We start from the raw sequence: 17,437 nt of genomic DNA, 5'->3' as shown, positions 1-17,437 counted from the left end.
AATTTCAAAGATTTTACGGTTCTTTATAAGGAAATCAGTCAATTGAAATAAATTCATACGGGTCTAATCTATGGATTTCACATGACTGACCGCGCCCTGCGCCCCTGCCCAATCAGAATTAGTTTTTCCCCACAAGGGCTTTATTGCAGACAGAAATACTCCTCTGCACCTCTCCTGACAAACCTGTAGGTGAAGGAGCCAGATGTGGAGGTCTTGGGCTGGCGTGGTTACACGTGGTCTGCGGTTGTAAGGCCGGTTGTACGTACTGCCAAATTCTCTAAAATGTTGGAGGCGGCTTATGGTAGAGAAATGGTCATTAAATGATCTGTGTGACACAACTGCACATTTTAGTTGCTTTTATTGTCCCCAGCACACGGTGCACCTCTGTAATGATCATGCTTTTTAATCAGTTAATTTGTCACACCTGTCTTGATTATCTTGACAAAGGATAAAATGCTCACTAACAGGGATGTAAACAAAGTAGTGCACAACATTTTAGAGAAATACGCTTTTTGTGCATATGGAACATATGTATGGAACATTTCTGGCATCTTTTATTTCAGCTCATGAAACCTGAGACCAGCACTTTACATGTTGTTTTATATTTTTGTTCAGTGTATGTCTCTTCATGTTCCCAGGATAATACTTAGCCTAGATATGTTGGCTTATGTGATCTTGCGATTCCAAAAAAATTGATCTGCGTCGTTTAGTTTGTTGTCGACAGTCATTTTGGGCCTGTCGTCATTGTCTCTGTTTGGATCAATCCGCCCTCTATATTTGGGCTGATTAGATTTCAGAGATGTATGTAGCCGTGTGATGCATTTTGGCTTGAGGCTCATTGATCTCGCGGGCTGCCCTGTGCTGCCGCCAAACAAATGGTAATGTGTAACGTGAGTAATACGATTTTCCACTAATTGGTCTTTTGACCAATCACATTAGATATTTTTCTGATCTGATTGATCCAAAATTATTGAAAAAAAGATCGGCGTTGGGCTGCCTGTAAACGCAGCCAATGTGGTTTTGAGAGTGATAATGTGGGGTTGAGGGGCTATTTTTAAAATATTTTTTTCTCCCAAACTGCAGCATTAATGGCATCAACAGCCACCACCAACACATGTTAATTGTATTTTACTTGGTTTTGGAACATATCACACATCCTGATGTCTCACCCACGATCTGATGTTTTTCTTTTCTCTCTAGTGAATGGTAGTGTCTAGAAAGGGTATGTCCCTTCAGGAGAGAGGTGCCAATGTCCAACCGGCCTAATTCCAATCCAGGGGGGTCACTGCGCCGTTCACAGAGGAACACTGCTGCGGCCCAGCCACAAGACCATACAGTCGCGGGAAGGTAAGCCACCCAGCACATTTTAATAACTTTCTCGTTTGTTTGTTTGTGTTATGTTTTGGATTCTGCTTGTATGTTTGAACATGTGAGGGCATGCTTGAAGCTGTTCTCTACTGTATAGTCTTCTCTACTTTTCTCAAAATGGCTGCCATTTTTCCTATTCACCATTGATATTAGAACTTTAATAAGGGCCTAAACCTTATCAGAGCTGGAGCTGATAACGTTCATTCTGTTTCTAAATATTTCTTAAGCTTTTCCAATGTGTTTAAGTGAAAGGAAAAGCTTTGTGGGGTATTTGATATTAATCTAACAGTACACCTACATATAGGTTGTTTTTGCACAGTGTTGTACAGAGGCATTCCTTGGAGCAGTACAGGATGGGTGAACAATGATAGGGGAATAACTAAGTATTTTATTCATGATATGGAGTGATTACACAAAACCCACACTCACTTGCTCTTTAATTCCCAACCTTACAGGTTGCAGTCAGAGCAGGTAAAACAAAAAACAAATTCCCCTCCTGAAAGTAGAAGACCTAAATCTAAGGCTTCCAAAGCCGCACCCAGCTCATCCTCTGGCCAGTCCAGGGGGCACAGCTCAAGAAGGTACCCCTCTTTCCTTAGCTCTCACTGTGTTTGTGGGGTCTGCTTTTGACAATTGCACTTAAATAAAAATGTGTTTTAAATATGGTTTATTTTCTATCTATTGCGCCCTTGGCTATTCACTCTATGCCTAAATTAATTGAATGGAAGCATTGTACTTGATCGCTTTGTCTTTCCAGTTTGGAAACTGTGCTAAAAGGTTCTCCCTTTCTCTCCTCCACCGTCCTGGCAGTAGCAGTCTGTCACTGTCTGTGGCCTCATTTGTGCTGCAAGACGACCCAGAGGCCGCAGGGACATCCGAGCGAGAGCCAACAGGCCACCAATCCAGAAGTGAAGGCACCACCCGAGGGTTGAAGAGAAGTTCTGCACCTGACCTCAACAACACCTACATCCCCACCCCAGCCAAGAAGTCCAAATCCAACCCTCCACCCAGAGACCATACCACTGAGGCCAAGAAAGGCCCTGCCAAGTCCTCCAAGAAGAGATCCCTGGCTCCAGAGCTGCCCGCGCCCACAGGCCGCAGCAAGAGCGGGGCCTCTGGGGCCTCACCGACCCAGAAACGGAAGAAGGCTGACTCCCTCCCCGGTCTGAGCAGCACTGCTGGGTCCCTCCCCAACCGTACCGACGGCAGATCTGCAAAACCCACCAAGCTGGCGTCGAAATCGGCCGCCTCAGCCAAAGCTGGGTGTAGCACCGTGACTGACTCCTCCTCTTCTGCCTCCACCTCTTCCTCCTCCTCCACCGGCGCCAACAGTGCCACCGCCACGCAGGGCGCCAGGCTCAAGCAGGGCAAAGACCAGAACAAGGCACGCCGCTCCCGCTCCGCCTCCAGCCCTTCCCCACGCCGAAGCACCCGCGACAGGGAGCAGGCCAAAGCCGCAGTCTCGTCCAAGTTTGAGTGGGCCTCCCGCTTCAGTCCCAAAGTCAACCTGCCAAAGCCCAAATTGTCCCTACCTGGCTCCTCCAAGACCGAGACCTCCTCCAAACCTGGGCCCTCAGGACTACAAGCCAAACTAGCAAGTGAGTCTGTCCCGCCCTCTCCGCATACCTGTGCACCATTTCCTTTCAACCAAGGGAGAGTTGGGTTTGAGGTGCTCATATTTGTAATGGTCAGCCAGCCAGGGTCAAAGCATTGCTGCCTTTGTAGGGTTCGGCATGGTGCTCTGTAGGGGCTCTGGTGGAGGTTACTCTTCGGGATTAAATGTCACAGGGACAAGACCCCTGTTGCGGCGTCAGTTACAGAAACTCACTCTGCACTGGGACCTGCTGCTGCCGGGGTTCTCATGCCAGGCACACTCCACTCCACCACACACTCCAAGCGGGGATTAACCCTGCGCAGACAGTCAGTGCTCATAAACATGCATGGACATAACCTTGCGGATAAACTCCCACGGACACAAGTGTAACTGATATAGGCAGTCCCAATTATCTTCTCTGTTCCCTTTTGGGCCTAACCCTTCAATGTTTAGTGTCTGGATTAGCATCACGGGGTAGTGGCTCGACTGGTGGCTCAACTGTAGCCTGTTGGACTGTGGCGCAAATGGATATTTTGTAAAGGAAGGACACTGATTCACTACAGCCCCTCAGGTGTTGGGTAGGTGGTAAGGGCTAGCTAATGTGCTCGGAGGCATTTAAAATACTTTTCCTGTCAGATCAGACACAATCAGTCCTGAGGTTACAGAGGTCACACCACAGCGATGCGTTGTGGGTGTTGTAGTGTAGGATTGTCAGACCGCTGCTGTGGTGTGTTTTGAAGAAGTGAATGACTGCATGGCTCCAATTGTCCATAGTCTCATACAGTTTGAGTTTTTTTGCTCATGGGTGGGTTAGGGGGAAGGTGTCACGAATGTAGTGCATGTGGGCGAGTGGAAGATGATCAGTGGTTCAGCGGTGGGTCAATGTGTTCTGGGTTGGGGATCTAAGATGGTAACCGAGGCTAGGCACGCTGCCACAGGGCCCAGCTCCAAACATGTGCCCGCTCTGAGAGGTCCTGACCAGACCGCCCTGCCTGCCTGCCGGTTGACTAGCAAGCGTCAGGTTCTCACTGGGGAGGGGAGCAGAGAGTGATTCACCCACTTTTATTAAGTAGGGAGAGGCACAGATTGTCACTTCTAGTGCACGCTGTCACACACTCACTCAACATATATTCTCAGTCTCTGTGGACTCTGCTGCTATAATGGTGAGTAAGCCAGATTGCATGGTGGGGTACGAGGTGTAGCTGTGATGGTGCGCAACAGGCTTTCTGCTGTAGCAACAATACAATGCCATTTGGATTCTTCTGCTGGGTAACTGGTGGTGTTACTTGGGTTAATGAGTGAGGGTTGTGTGTGGTTGCGTTTGTGACTACTTGTCTGTTGACAGCCCCTGTATTGTATGTGTGTTGGGAATAGGTCAGTCGTCATGTCTTTGCACTCTGTGTTGGGACCCTCAGGTTTAGCATGAAGGTTGTTCTGTTCTAGGTCTGTACTAGTGAGAGAGGCTATTTATACTCTCCCAGCGTCTGGCACTGGGCTCTCGACTGAGAAACACCAGAGCTGTCAGTGTATGACTGGCCTCCCTGGGTGGCTCTTACTGTTATGAGTGACTGGTGCAGACCCCCTCTGAACCAGTCCTTGCTTTTGACCGTTATGTCACTTGTCAACCACTAACTATTACTCTATTTAGCCACGGTGGCTGGCTTCAGTTAAAACCAGGTTTGGGGTTTTAAAAAAAACACTTAAAAAACTGGAGGTATTAAACTGAAATTCCAGTTTATCTACTGGGAAAAACACTGGTTATCACTGTCCAAACAGTTCAGGTTGGGTGGAATATCTAAGCCACCAGTTGGTTAGTAATGGTTGTAGACTAAACCAACATTATAGAAAGGTGCGTCTGTGTAGCTTAATCATTTGCAAACAAATAATTCCTTTTAACTGATGGAAATGGATAAACTGGTTATCCTGATAGTGGGCCACACAAGGTGTTAGATTGCGCTATCACTGTGGTTTATCCTCTTTAGCCTTGGCTGTTTACTCATTGGCTCCTTGTTTCTCTCATCAGGTTTGAGGAAGTCCACTAAGAAGCGCAGCGAGTCTCCTCCAGCAGAGCTCCCCAGCTTTCGGCGGAGCACACGTCAGAAGACCACGGGCTCCTGCGCCAGCACCAGGTACTACAGCATCACACTGCTCTCAATGTCATCTCTCAACTTCTCCGGTCTAAAGACCCAAGTCAATTGTAGTCGGTTGTATTTCGGTGTGCACAAAAAGTATTTAACAATGCATCCAATATTTTACGGAGGTTGGTGGCTTCCTTGGCAATACCTAATGAAATTGTCCCCGAGATGTCAATCTTTCAGTGTATTATGGAAGTGTGTTGTCAGTCATAACATGTTTTTAAAGGGAAAATCCACTCCAGACATGACACGGCTGTCAATTTGGCTATATTCTATGTTCTATAAGTGGGTAAAATAACTATTTTCACCATGTCAACTTTGAAGTTAAATCAGTCTGTGAAATCGTGTTGTAATGCATTATCATAAAGTTCTCGCAGAGGGGGAATAACGCATTTCACAACGCTTTTAAAACAATTACCTGCGCTCCAGATCGCACAATGCACGTTTCTTCGTTCCCTCCTCGCCCATGCCCATGTTTGTGGGAAGGCGTAGATTCGGTAACGAATCTATGGAATTCGACCAAACCATGGAAATTCTATGTAAACACCACACACGTGTACTTCCCTGGGGGAAAGTTTCAGAATCCCCTTATAGCTGCCCTTCAAAATTAGCCTACTTTTATGCTATTGTTTGTATTTTACAGTGTTGGGGTAAAAATCGGAGTATAATGCTTGAGTGAATGTCAACGCAAATACATGTTAACATCACCAATCAACTGCATCACAATTAAAACGTCTTCTACCACCACCAATTCTATATGGCTAGCTATGCTACCAACTTGTACAAATGGGAGTTAGCATTTAGCAGACATTTCTCCAAATCTGAACATTTTGTGACCACGTTGTGAGCCTATTAAAACTTCTAAATTGGGACGAATATCCACTTTGTTAGACCAGATTCTTTGAATGTCCTCCAAAGACGAAATCCTTGCGCTTTCCTCCGTACAACGTTCCATTTACTTTTCACCGCATATAGTGCCTTGCAAAAATATTCATCCCCCTTGGCGTTTTTTCATATTTTGTTGCATTACAACCTGTAATTTAAATAGATTTTTATTTGGATTTCATGTAATGGACATAAACAAAATAGTCCAAATTAGTGGAGTGAAATTTAAAAAAATAACTTAAATGTAAAAAAAGAAAGGAAAAAGGAAGTAAAACCTGAATAGTGGTGTGTGCATATGTATTCACCCCCTTTGCTATGAAGCCCCAAAATAAGATCTGCTGCAACCAATTACCTTCAGAAGTCACATAATTAGTTAGATCACAGACAGGTGGACTTTATTTAAGTGTCACATGATCTCTGTGTGTGTGTGTACACACACACACACAGAGTTGAAGTCGGAAGTTTACATACACCTTAGCCAAATGCATTTAATAAAGTCCGTTTTTCCACAATTCATGACACTTAATCCTAGTAAAAATTCCCTGTTTTAGGTCAGTTAGGGTCACCACTTTATTTTAAGAATGTGAAATGTCAGAATAATAGTGATTTATTTCATATTTGATTTCTTTCATCACATTCCCAGTGGGTCAAAAGTTTACATACACTCAATTGGTATTTTGTAGCATTGCCTTGAAATTGTTTAACCTGTCTAGTACTGGGAACCCCGTTCCGCTAGCGGAACCCCTTGCCAATAAAATTGCAGGGCGCCAAATACAAAACAACAAATCTCATAAATCAATTTTTTTCAAACATACAAGTATTAGGCACCATTTTATAGATAAAATTGTCGTTAATCCAGCCACAGTGTGATTTTTTTATAAAAAAAGTAAAAAATAATGCTTTACAGCGAGAGCTCCACAAACGATTATGTAATGTCACCACCAAGTCACAGATAAACCCAGCCATTTTTCCAGCCAAAGAGAGGAGTCACAAAAAGCACAAATAGAGAGAAAATGAATCACTAACCTTTGATCTTCATCAGATGACACTCATAGGACTTCATGTTACACAATACATGTATGTTTTGTTCAGTAAAGTTAATATTTATATCCAAAAATCTTATTTTACATTGGTGTGTTAGATTCAGTAGTTCCAAAACATGCAGTGATATTGCAGAGAGCCACATGAATTCACAGAAATACTCATAATAAATGTTGATAAATACAGCTATTATACATGAAACTTTAGATACTCTTCTCCTTAATGCAACCGCTGTCAGATTTCAAAAAAGCTTTACGGAAAAAGCATAATCTGAGAACGGCGCTCAGAGCCCAAACCAGCCAGAGAAATATACGCCATGTTGGGTAGTCAACATTATTCATATATAAATATTCACTTACCTTTGATCTTCATCAGAATGCACTCCCAGGAATCGCAGTTCCACAATAAATGCTTGTTTTGTTCGATAATGTCCATCAGTTATGTCCAATAACTTATTTTGTTAGGGCGTTTGGTAAACAATCCAAAAGCGCGATCTGGTCGATTCGGACGAAACGTTCAAAAAGTTATATTACAGGTCGAAGAAACTTGTCAAACTAAGTATAGAATCAATCTTTAGGATGTTTATATCATGAAAGTTCAATACTGTTCCAACCGGAGAATTCCATTGTCTGTAGAATTGCCCTCGAACGAGAGCAACCTCTCAAGTGAAAGCTCGTGACTGAGAACGAGGCTGTAGGCAGACCCCTTAGTAAAACATCTACCATCCGGCCCCCCTTCACATGAGCAGCCTGAAACCACGTTCTAAAGAAGGTTGACATCTAGTGGAAGCCTTAGGAAGTGAAAAATAACCCATATCCCACTGTGTATTCGATAGGGGTGAGTTCAGAAACTACAAACCTCAGATTTCCCACTTCCTGTTTGGATTTTTTCTCAGATTTTTGCCTGCCATATGAGTTCTGTTATACTCACAGACATCATTCAAACAGTTTTAGAAACTTCAGAGTTTTCTATCCAATACTAATAATAATATGCATATATTAGCATCTGGGACTGAGGAGGAGGCAGTACACTCTGGGCATACTATTCATCCAAAAGTGAAAATGCTGCCCCCTATCCCAAACAAGTTAACTTGGGTCAAATGTTTCGGGTGGCCCTCCAAGCTTCCCACAATAATTTGGATGAATTTTGGCCCATTCCTCCTGACAGAGCTGGTGTAACTGAGTCAGGTTTGTAGGCCTCCTTGCTCACACACACTTTTTCAGTTCTGCCCACAAATATTCTATGGGATTGAGGGCATGGTTTTGTGATGGCCACTCCAATACCTTGATTTTGTTGTCCTTAAGCCATTTTGCCACAACTTTGGAAGTATGCTTGGGGTCATTGTCCATTTGGAAGACCCATTTGCGACCAAGCTTTGACTTCCTGACTGATGTCTTGAGATGTTGCTTTAATATATTCACATAATTGTCCTTCCTAATGATGCCATCTGTTATGTGAAGTGCACCAGTCCCTCCTGCAGCAAAGCACCCCCACAACATGATGCTGCCACCCCTGTGCTTCATGGTTGGGATGGTGTTCTTTGGGTTGCAAGCCTCCCCCTTTTTCCTCCAAACATAATGATGGTCATTATGGCCAAACAGTTCTATTTTTGTTTCATCAGACCAAAGGACATTTCTCCAAAAAGTACGATCTTTGTCCCCCTGTGCAGTTGCAAACCATAGTCTGGCTTTTTTATGGCTGTTTTGGAGCAGTGGCTTCTTCCTTGCTGAGCGGCCTTTCAGGTTATGTCGATATAGGACTCGTTTTACTGTGGATCCAGATACTTTTGTACCTGTTTCCTCCAGCATCTTCACAAGGTTCTTTGCTGTTGTTCTGGGATTGATTTGTACTTTTCACACCCAAGTACATTCATCTCTAGGAGACAGAATGCTTCTCCTTCCTGAGTAGTGTGACGGCTACGTGGTCCCATGGTGTTTATACTTGCGTACTATTGTTTGTACAGATGAACGTGGTACCTTCAGGCGTTTGGAAATTGCTCCCAAGGATGAACCAGACTTGTGGAGGTCTACAATTTTTTTTTTTTTGAGTTCTTGAAAAAATTCTGGGGTCTTGGCTGATTTCTTTTGATTTCCCCATGATGTCAAGCAAAGAGGCACTGAGTTTGAAGGTAGGCCTTTAAATACATCCACAGGTAAACCTCCAATTGACTCAAATGATGTCAATTAGCTTATCAGAAGCTTCTAAAGCCATGACATTTTCTGGAATTTTCCAAGCTGTTTAAAGGCACAGTCAACTTAGTGTATGTAAACTTCTGATCCACTGGAATTGTGATACAGTGAAATAATCTGACTTGCCAAAACCTTAGGTAAACCGACTTGCCAAAACCGTAGGTTGTTAACAAGAATTTTGTGGAGTGGTTGAAACACTTCGGTTGGAGTCATTAAAACTCAGTTTTCAACCACTCCACAAATTTGTTGTTAACAAACTATAATTTTGGTTTAAACGTTTGACCCAAGTTAAACAATTAAGGAAATGCTACCAAATACTAATTGAGTGTACTGCTGACCCACTGGGAATGTGATGAAAGAAATAAAAGCTGAAATAAATCATTCTCTACTGACATTTCACATTCTTAAAATAAAGTGGTGATTGAATGACCTAAGACAGTGAATTTTTACTTGGATTAAATGTCAGGAATTGTGAAACTGAGTTTAAATGTATTTGGTTAAGATGTATGTAAACTTCTGACTTCAACTGTTTGTGTATATTTCTACACATAGTGTGTGTATACCTGTTCTGAAAGGCCCCAGAGTCTGCAACACCACCAAGCAAGCAGCACCATAAAGACCAAGGAGCTCTCCAAACAGGTCATGGACAAAGTTGTGGAGAAGTACAGATCAGGGTTGGGTTATAAAAAATAAAATATAAAAAATATCCAAAACTTTGAACATCCCACGGAGCACCATTTAAATCCATTATTTAAAAAATGAAAGATTATGGCACCACAACAAACCTGCCAAGAGAGGGCTGCCCACCAAAACTCACGGACCAGGCAAGGACGGCATTAATCAGAGAGGAAACAAAGAGACCAAAGATAAGCCTGAAGGAGCTGCAAAGCTACACAGCAGAGATTGGAGTATCTGTCCATAAGACCACTTTAAGCCGTACACTCCACAGAGCTGGCCTTTACCGCACAGTGTACAGAAAAAGCCATTGCTTAAAGAAAAAAATAAGCAATGGTGTTTGCTATAAGGCATGTGGGAGACTCCCCAAACATATGGAAGAAGGTACTCTGTTCAGATGAGACTAAAATTTAGCTTTTTGGCCATCAATGAAAACGCTATGTCTGGTGCAAACCTAACACGTCTCATCTCCCGAGAACACCATCCCTACAATGAAGCATGGTGGTGGCAGCATCATGCTGTGGGGATGTTTTTCATCGGCAGGGAATGGGAAACTGGTCAGAATTGAAGGAATGATGGATGGCGTTCAATACAGGGAAATTCTTGAGGGAAGCCTGTTTCAGTCTTCAGGAGATTTGAGACTAGGACGGAGGTTCACCTTCCAGCAGGACAATGACCCTAAGCATACTGCTAAAGCAACATTCGAGTGGTTTAAGAGGAAACATTTAAATGTCTTGGAATGGCCTAGTCAAAGCCCAGACCTCAATGACTTAAAGATGGCTATACACCAGCAGAACCCATGCAACTTGAAGGATTTGTAGCAGTTTGCCTTGAAGAATGGTCAAAAATCCCAGTGGCTAGATGTGCCAAGCTTATAGAGACATACCCCAAGAGACTTGCAGCTGTAATTGCTGCTAAAGGTAGCTCTACAACTTTGAGGGGTGAATAGTCTTGCACGCTCAAGTTTTAGTTTTTTGGGGTCTTATTTCTTGTTTGTTTCACAAGAAAAAATATTTTGCATCTTCAAAGTGGTAGGCATGTTGTGTAAATCAAATGATACAAACCCCCCAAAAATATATTTTAATTCCAGGTTGTAAGGCAACAAAATAGGAAAATGTCAAGGGGGTGAATACTTTCGCAAGCCACTGTATATGGGTACGTGCCGTGGCATAGCAACTTCAACCCCCCTCCTTGAGGCAGACAATCTGCAGGTTGGTCATGGTCAGAGTGCAGTTTGTCAATTTTACAGCTGGCTAGCTACTTCACATGCTAATATTAGCTTTGGTATTATCGTGTGTAGCTACATTTGCTTGCTAGCTACATAGCCAGCCAAGAGAGATTTTGTAGTCGACTTGCGCTGCAACAGATTTCTACAACATTTTTCACATGTTGCTACCAACCTTTATTATAATGACAAAATGAAAAATGTCATCGCCGAAAACATAATTCTCACATATTAGTGTTATTTAACACCTAACTCATAGGAATGTGTGGTTTTGGGTGGATTATTCCTTCAAATTAAATGTCCAGTGTTTCTGGATTTCTAACAAATATATATATTTTTAATACACTGAGTGATAATTTTCCTTCCAAAACCCCACCTTTTTGGAATTAAGTTTCTTTTTTCCCACAATTTCTTCTGTGGTCACATACGAGTATAGGATGAGTCGACAACATTGTTTTGGTATGCGTTAACAGAAATATATATATATATATATATATATATATATATATATATATATATATATATATATAATCACTTTTTTAAATTTATATTTTCCTCTGGACAGTTACACCATTCAGGAACGTAAACATGCTTGTTTTGGTTACCTGCATGTCTGTATGTGAACATTAAGGCTGCATGTTTTGGAATATTCAGTGGTGGAAACTTCCCATGGGAATTAACGGAAATATATGCAAATTAATATTAATACCATTTAAATGTAGGTGTTTTTTTTGCGTTGAATATTGACCATATCATGTGGAGACAAACATAAGGTAAAAGGTTTATCATAAGTAGACATAATTGCAAATTATGAAATCCTTCCAATAGAACTAAAAAAACAATTTTTAGTTACGAATTTAACTTTAATTAAATTAGTTGACTCTTCACATGGGATGATTTTCAAAGAACAAAAGTGAATATTGAGTGATCCCCAATGATCCATCGCATCTCCCAAAAATGTTTTTCAACGTACATCTGTGAAATAGTAGTCTAGAAACTAAAGCTTTGGTTGTCTACCTCTCAGGTACTGGACCTCCTCAATGTCCACTTCTTGAACATCAGACTCTGAGGACTCATCTTCACTGTCACTTTCCAACCTTGTTGAGGATGGCTTGTTGTCAGGCTCAAATTTTTCAACCCTTGTATTGGTCAGCCTGTTGCGTGCTTTGGTGTGTGTGTGTGTGTGTTCCTAGACAAGGACCAGTTGTGCTCTGAAGTGGCTGATGGGAGGATTTGGAGGATGATGGGAGGCAACAGGGGAAGAGCCTCAGATCCACAAAGTTCCTTCCACCAGGTGGCTGATGAGATGTTGGAACGACTGCCATATTGCATCATAAGCCCTTGCTTGGAAGTGTACTTCGCCAGACTTCCAAAAACCTTGCCTTCATCCAGGCCAAGGTGGCAAGACACGGTTGTGATGACACTATAGGCCTTGTTGATCTCTGCACCAGACAGGATGCTCTTGCCAGCATACTTGGGGTCCAACATGTATGATGCCTGAAGGCCATACACACCTCAGAAGTCTTCACGCTTTTTGATATATTTCAGAACTGCAGTTTCCTCTGCCTGGAGCAACCGTGAAGTGGGCAGGACAGTACGGATTTCTTCTTACATCTGCAAGCAGAGTCTGAACATCAGACAGGATGGCATTATCTCCCTCAATCCGTGCAATGGCTACTGCTATAGGTTTCAGGCTGCTTACCACTCTCTCCCAAAATACATCATCCAGGAGGATCCTCTTGATGGGGCTGTCCATATTTCTGGGAGAAACTCCTTCCCTCCAGGAGACTGTCAAACATGACAACACCACCCCAACGGGTGTGGCTTGGCAGCTTCAATGTAGTGCTCTTATTCTTCTCACTTTGCTTGTTGAGGTAGATTGCTGCTTTAACTTAATGACCCTTCACATAACTAACCATTTCCTTGGCTCTCTTGTAGAGTGTATCCATTGTTTTCAGTGCTATGATGTCCTTGAGGAGCAGATTCAATGCATGAGCAGCACAGCCAATGGGTGTGATGTGAGGGTAGGACTCCTCCACTTTAGACCAAGCAGCCTTCATGTTTGCTGCTTTTTCTGTCACCAGTGCAAATACTTTCTGTGGTCCAAGGTCATAGATGACTGCCTTCAGCTCATCTGCAATGTAGAGACTGGTGTCTCTGTTGTCCCTTGTGTTTAGGCTCTTGTATAATACTGGTTGAGGGGTGGAGATTATGTAGTTTATTCCTTGCCCACCAACATTCGATCACCTATCAGAGATGATTGCAACAGTCTGCTTTCTCTATGGTTTTCTTGGCCTTCACTTGAACTCTGTTGAACTCTGCAAATGAGTAGATGGGGGGTGTATGCTGGGCGAAGAACATTCATAAATCTCTTCCAATACACATTGCCTGTGAGCATCAGAGGTGAACCAGTTGCAAACACAGTTTGAGCAAGACATTCATCAGCATTTCTTGGACTACGTTCATTCAGTCAAAAAATAAAATCTGATTCCAGGATGGCCATGAGCTGTTGCTATCTGTAAGGTGTCTGATTCATAATTTTCACCTCGAATAGAAGTAGAGAACAGAGGTTGCTTGTTGTGAGCGCTGAGGGAACTTTATGCACTTGGCCAGATGATTCTGCATCGTTGTTGCATTCTTCACATATGATTTGGCACAGTATTTACAAATGTACACGCCTTTTCCTTCTACATTAGCTGCAGTGAAATGTCTCCACACATCAGATAGTGCCTGTGGCATTTTCCTGTAAAGATGAGGGGGAAAAAAGAGAGAAATACAATTTTATGTACAGATAAAAAGTTAATCAGTTAGATTAAACTACTTCTTTGTAAGATGTTTTAAAATGAAACATGTATGTAAACAGGTGAATTAACATTTCAATTAGCAGGCTCACGCAAGCTAAAACCCACATGGTAGAAAACACGAACTAGCAGAAATTGTTATCAAGTTAGAAATGATTTAAACACACTTTGCTGTAGGTTACTATTTACTAGCTAACAACAAATCATGTCATATAAAATATATTGACCCCACCCAGTATTGTAATCAAAACTTACCAGTAAGCATGTAGTTCTCGGCTCAGACAGTGTATTAGTGTGGGCTCTAGCATCTCATTAGTGTACCAGATCTTGAGAATCAGCTGTACATTCCATTGAATTGGGGATAGTTTAACCAAAATATGCCACACAACCTAGAATTGCCTTGTGTATCCCACAAAGTAGGTTCACTGTTGTAAGCAAACAATTTTTTTTATATGAATTTAAGCAAAATTCCCAGGCTTAACTTCCCATGGAAAATTTCCAGAATTTATTGTGTGCTGTCTTGTTTGACCGTGGGCTCTGTGTGATCTAGTTGTTTGCTGCGCCGTCACTCACTGTCCCCCTCTGCCTTTTTCTCCCCCCCTGTCTGTGCAGTCGGCGAGGCTCAGGCCTGGGCAAGCGCGGGGCAGCCGACGCTCGCCGACAAGAGAAGATGGCCGACTCGGACAACAACCAGGACGGGGCCAACTCCTCGGCCGCCCGCACTGACGAGGCCCCGCAGGGGGCTTCAGGTACAGGTATCTACTGCTGCTAGAGCACAGAGTTTTTTTCCTTCTCAGCTCGCATGGTCAGGCAAAACTCAGTGGTACACTACCTGCTTGTGGTAGCAGAGATTCTCTCCCCATGGCCCTTTAGTGGCTCAAAACATTTGGACTATCCAAGAATTTCTGGTATGTGTTTGGTTTAAACGCCTAGGAGCCAGCCAAAGCTTGGTGTAGCCTCTGCTTGGTTTGTGTGTGTCTACACTAAAAGATCATTGACTTTATTCCTAGCCCTGCCTGGGTTTGTATACCCTTTAAATCAAATAAAATTTTATTGATCACATACACATGGTAAGCAGATTGCCATTGTAGCGAAGTGCTTATGTTTTTGACAGTGCAGCAATATTTAACAAGTAGTCTAACAATTCCACAACTACCTATTACACACATCTAAGTAAAGGAATGGAATAATAATATATAAATATATGGATGAGCAATGACCGAGCGGCATAGGCAAGATGCAATAGTTGGTATAATTTACAGTATATGCATATGAGATGAGTAATGCAAGATATGTAAACATTATTAAAGTGGCATTATTTTAAGTGACTAGTGATCCATTTGTTAAAGTGGCCAGTGATTTCAAGTCTGTGGGCAGCAGCCTCTCTGTTAGTGATGACTGTTTAACATTCTGATGGCCTTGATATAGAAGCTTTTTTCAGTCTCTCGGTCCCAGCTTTGATGCACCTGTACTGACCTGGCCTTCCTTATGAGAGAAATCGGTTGTCATTCTGATAATGAAAATAGTGGTGTAACGGTTCTTTTTTTTCTCTCTCTCCAGCTTCTAGTTCAGTGGCCGGAGCTGTAGGGATGACCACATCCGGTGAGAGTGAGTCCGATGACTCTGAAATGGGCAGACTCCAAGGTATGACGATCACAGCTTTCCTTAGATACAGGTTCCAGGGGCCTCCTGAGTGGCGCAGTATTCTAAGGTACTGCATCGCAGTTGCTAGCTGTGCCACTAGAGATCCTGGTTCAAGTTCAGGCTCTGTCGCAGCTGGCCGCGATCGAGAAGACCCATGGGGCGTCGCACAATTTTCCCAGCGTCCGGGTTAGGGGAGGGTTTGGCCGGCAGGGATGTCCTTGTCCCATCGCGCTCTAGCGACTCCTGTGGCGGGCCGCGGGCGCTTGCACGCTGACACGGTCACCAGGTGTACGGTGTTTCCTCCGACACATTGGTGTGGCTGATTTCCGGGTTAAGCAGGCATTGTTTCAAGAAGCAGTGCGGCTTGGTTGGGTCGTGTTTTGCAGGACGCATGGCTCTCGACCTTCGCCTCTCCCTAGTCCGTACGGGTGTTGCAGCGATGAGACACAAGACTGTAACTACCAATTGGATACCATGAAATTTGGGAGAAAAAGGGGTGAAAGTTAAAAATATATATACACACACAAATTGATACCGGTGCCAATGTTCCTGTCTAAGTTCCCTGTCAGCTCCTGTTGGTGTTGCTGGGTCTTTGGTTGTTGTCTAACCTGGCTGTTTTCTCCTCACAGCACTGTTGGAGGCCAGGGGTCTACCCCCACACCTCTTTGGGCCCCTGGGACCCCGTATGTCCCAGCTGTTTCACAGAACCATAGGCAGTGGAGCCAGTAAGTACTACACTTTGTCTGTGTCCAGAATCCATTTAATTACCACTTAACACCTGTAAGCAAGATGTTTATATTCTCTCAGGGGATGTGTTGAGTTCACTTATGTCTGTCTTTATTCTTCTAACCTGCTATTGACTCAACTGTAATCCAAGTGTATGCTCACTGCACTCCTGGCAGGGCCCATATTAAAAAAGTTTCTCAGAGGAGGAGTGCTGATCTGGGGTCTGATCCCCTCGCCATATAATCTTATTCAGTTTGATCTTAAAGGCTAAACTGATCCTATATCAGCACTCTTGTGAATACTGTCCCTGCTGTTCAGTCTCTACTCTGACCTGCTTTATCCTATTTCTCCTCCCAGGCTCCAAGGCTCAGCAGCTGCTGCAGGGCCTTCAGGCCACCGGTGACGAGTCCCAGCAGCTCCAGGCCGCCATCGAGATGTGCCAGCTGCTGGTGATGGGCAACGAGGAGACGCTAGGAGGCTTCCCTGTGAAGAGCGTGGTGCCCGCTCTGGTGAGTCACTCAATGCTTTGTCCACATTTTTGTCTTCAGTCATTTTACACGGTCTTGATTTGCTTAGTCTCTTATTCCCCTCTTCTCTTCCTCACAGATCACATTGTTGCAGATGGAGCATAATTTTGACATTGTGAGTATCCTGAGCTATTTTGGGGGGGGGGGGGGGGTGATATTTGATTTTCACCATGACATTAGGCCTACATTGCAGGTGCTGAAATGTTTCGCAAACAATGTGCAACACTGCACTCTGTCTCCTAGTTACATTTGGTTGCAAAAAACTGTACCTGAGCAGCGTTAACTGTATGGTTCCAGCCAACATGGTTGCTTTGTGGTTATGCTTGTGAAAACTGTATCTTAACCCGTGACTCTGCTCAGATGAACCACGCCTCCCGTGCTCTCACTTACATGATGGAGGCGCTGCCTCGGTCCTCTGCTGTGGTCGTGGACGCCATCCCTGTCTTCCTGGAAAAGGTAGGATGACCCCCTCTGCTCAGGTTCAGTAGGCACTAAACACACGCTTTGAAACGGTAACGTTCTCATTAAATTTTAAGTACTACCTAGTCCTTTGAAAACATGTCCAACCAATTCATGCCTTCTGAATGCACCCCAAATATTTCTAACCCACACGTTGTTCTTCTCTTG

At 43.5% G+C, this 17,437-nt stretch overlaps 1 protein-coding gene across 13 annotated transcripts in view; it reads left to right on the top strand.

Moving 5' to 3' along the window:
- Positions 1-17,437, top strand: part of LOC129832193 (E3 ubiquitin-protein ligase TRIP12) — a 58,071-nt gene that overhangs the window by 12,923 nt on the left and 27,711 nt on the right. For 4 of the 13 annotated variants that reach the window (XM_055896055.1, XM_055896061.1, XM_055896054.1 and 1 more), the window contains exons 2-11: positions 1,201-1,347; positions 1,824-1,949; positions 2,179-2,966; positions 4,986-5,091; positions 14,517-14,668; positions 15,474-15,557; positions 16,187-16,282; positions 16,641-16,792; positions 16,890-16,925; positions 17,171-17,266. In XM_055896055.1, coding sequence (XP_055752030.1) covers positions 1,250-1,347; positions 1,824-1,949; positions 2,179-2,966; positions 4,986-5,091; positions 14,517-14,668; positions 15,474-15,557; positions 16,187-16,282; positions 16,641-16,792; positions 16,890-16,925; positions 17,171-17,266 — 1,734 coding nt within the window. In that variant the 5' untranslated portion in view covers positions 1,201-1,249. The remainder of the gene's footprint in view (positions 1-1,200; positions 1,348-1,823; positions 1,950-2,178; positions 2,967-4,985; positions 5,092-14,516; positions 14,669-15,473; positions 15,558-16,186; positions 16,283-16,640; positions 16,793-16,889; positions 16,926-17,170; positions 17,267-17,437) is intronic. The other 9 variants (XM_055896063.1, XM_055896060.1, XM_055896057.1 and 6 more) reach the window with 9 other exon arrangements.

The sequence above is a fragment of the Salvelinus fontinalis genome, chromosome 33 (genome assembly GCF_029448725.1).
Source record: "Salvelinus fontinalis isolate EN_2023a chromosome 33, ASM2944872v1, whole genome shotgun sequence".
NCBI classification, from domain to species: Eukaryota; Metazoa; Chordata; class Actinopteri; order Salmoniformes; family Salmonidae; genus Salvelinus; species Salvelinus fontinalis.
Note: the sequence above shows the minus strand (reverse complement) of the source record. Positions and strands in the feature narration are given on the sequence as shown.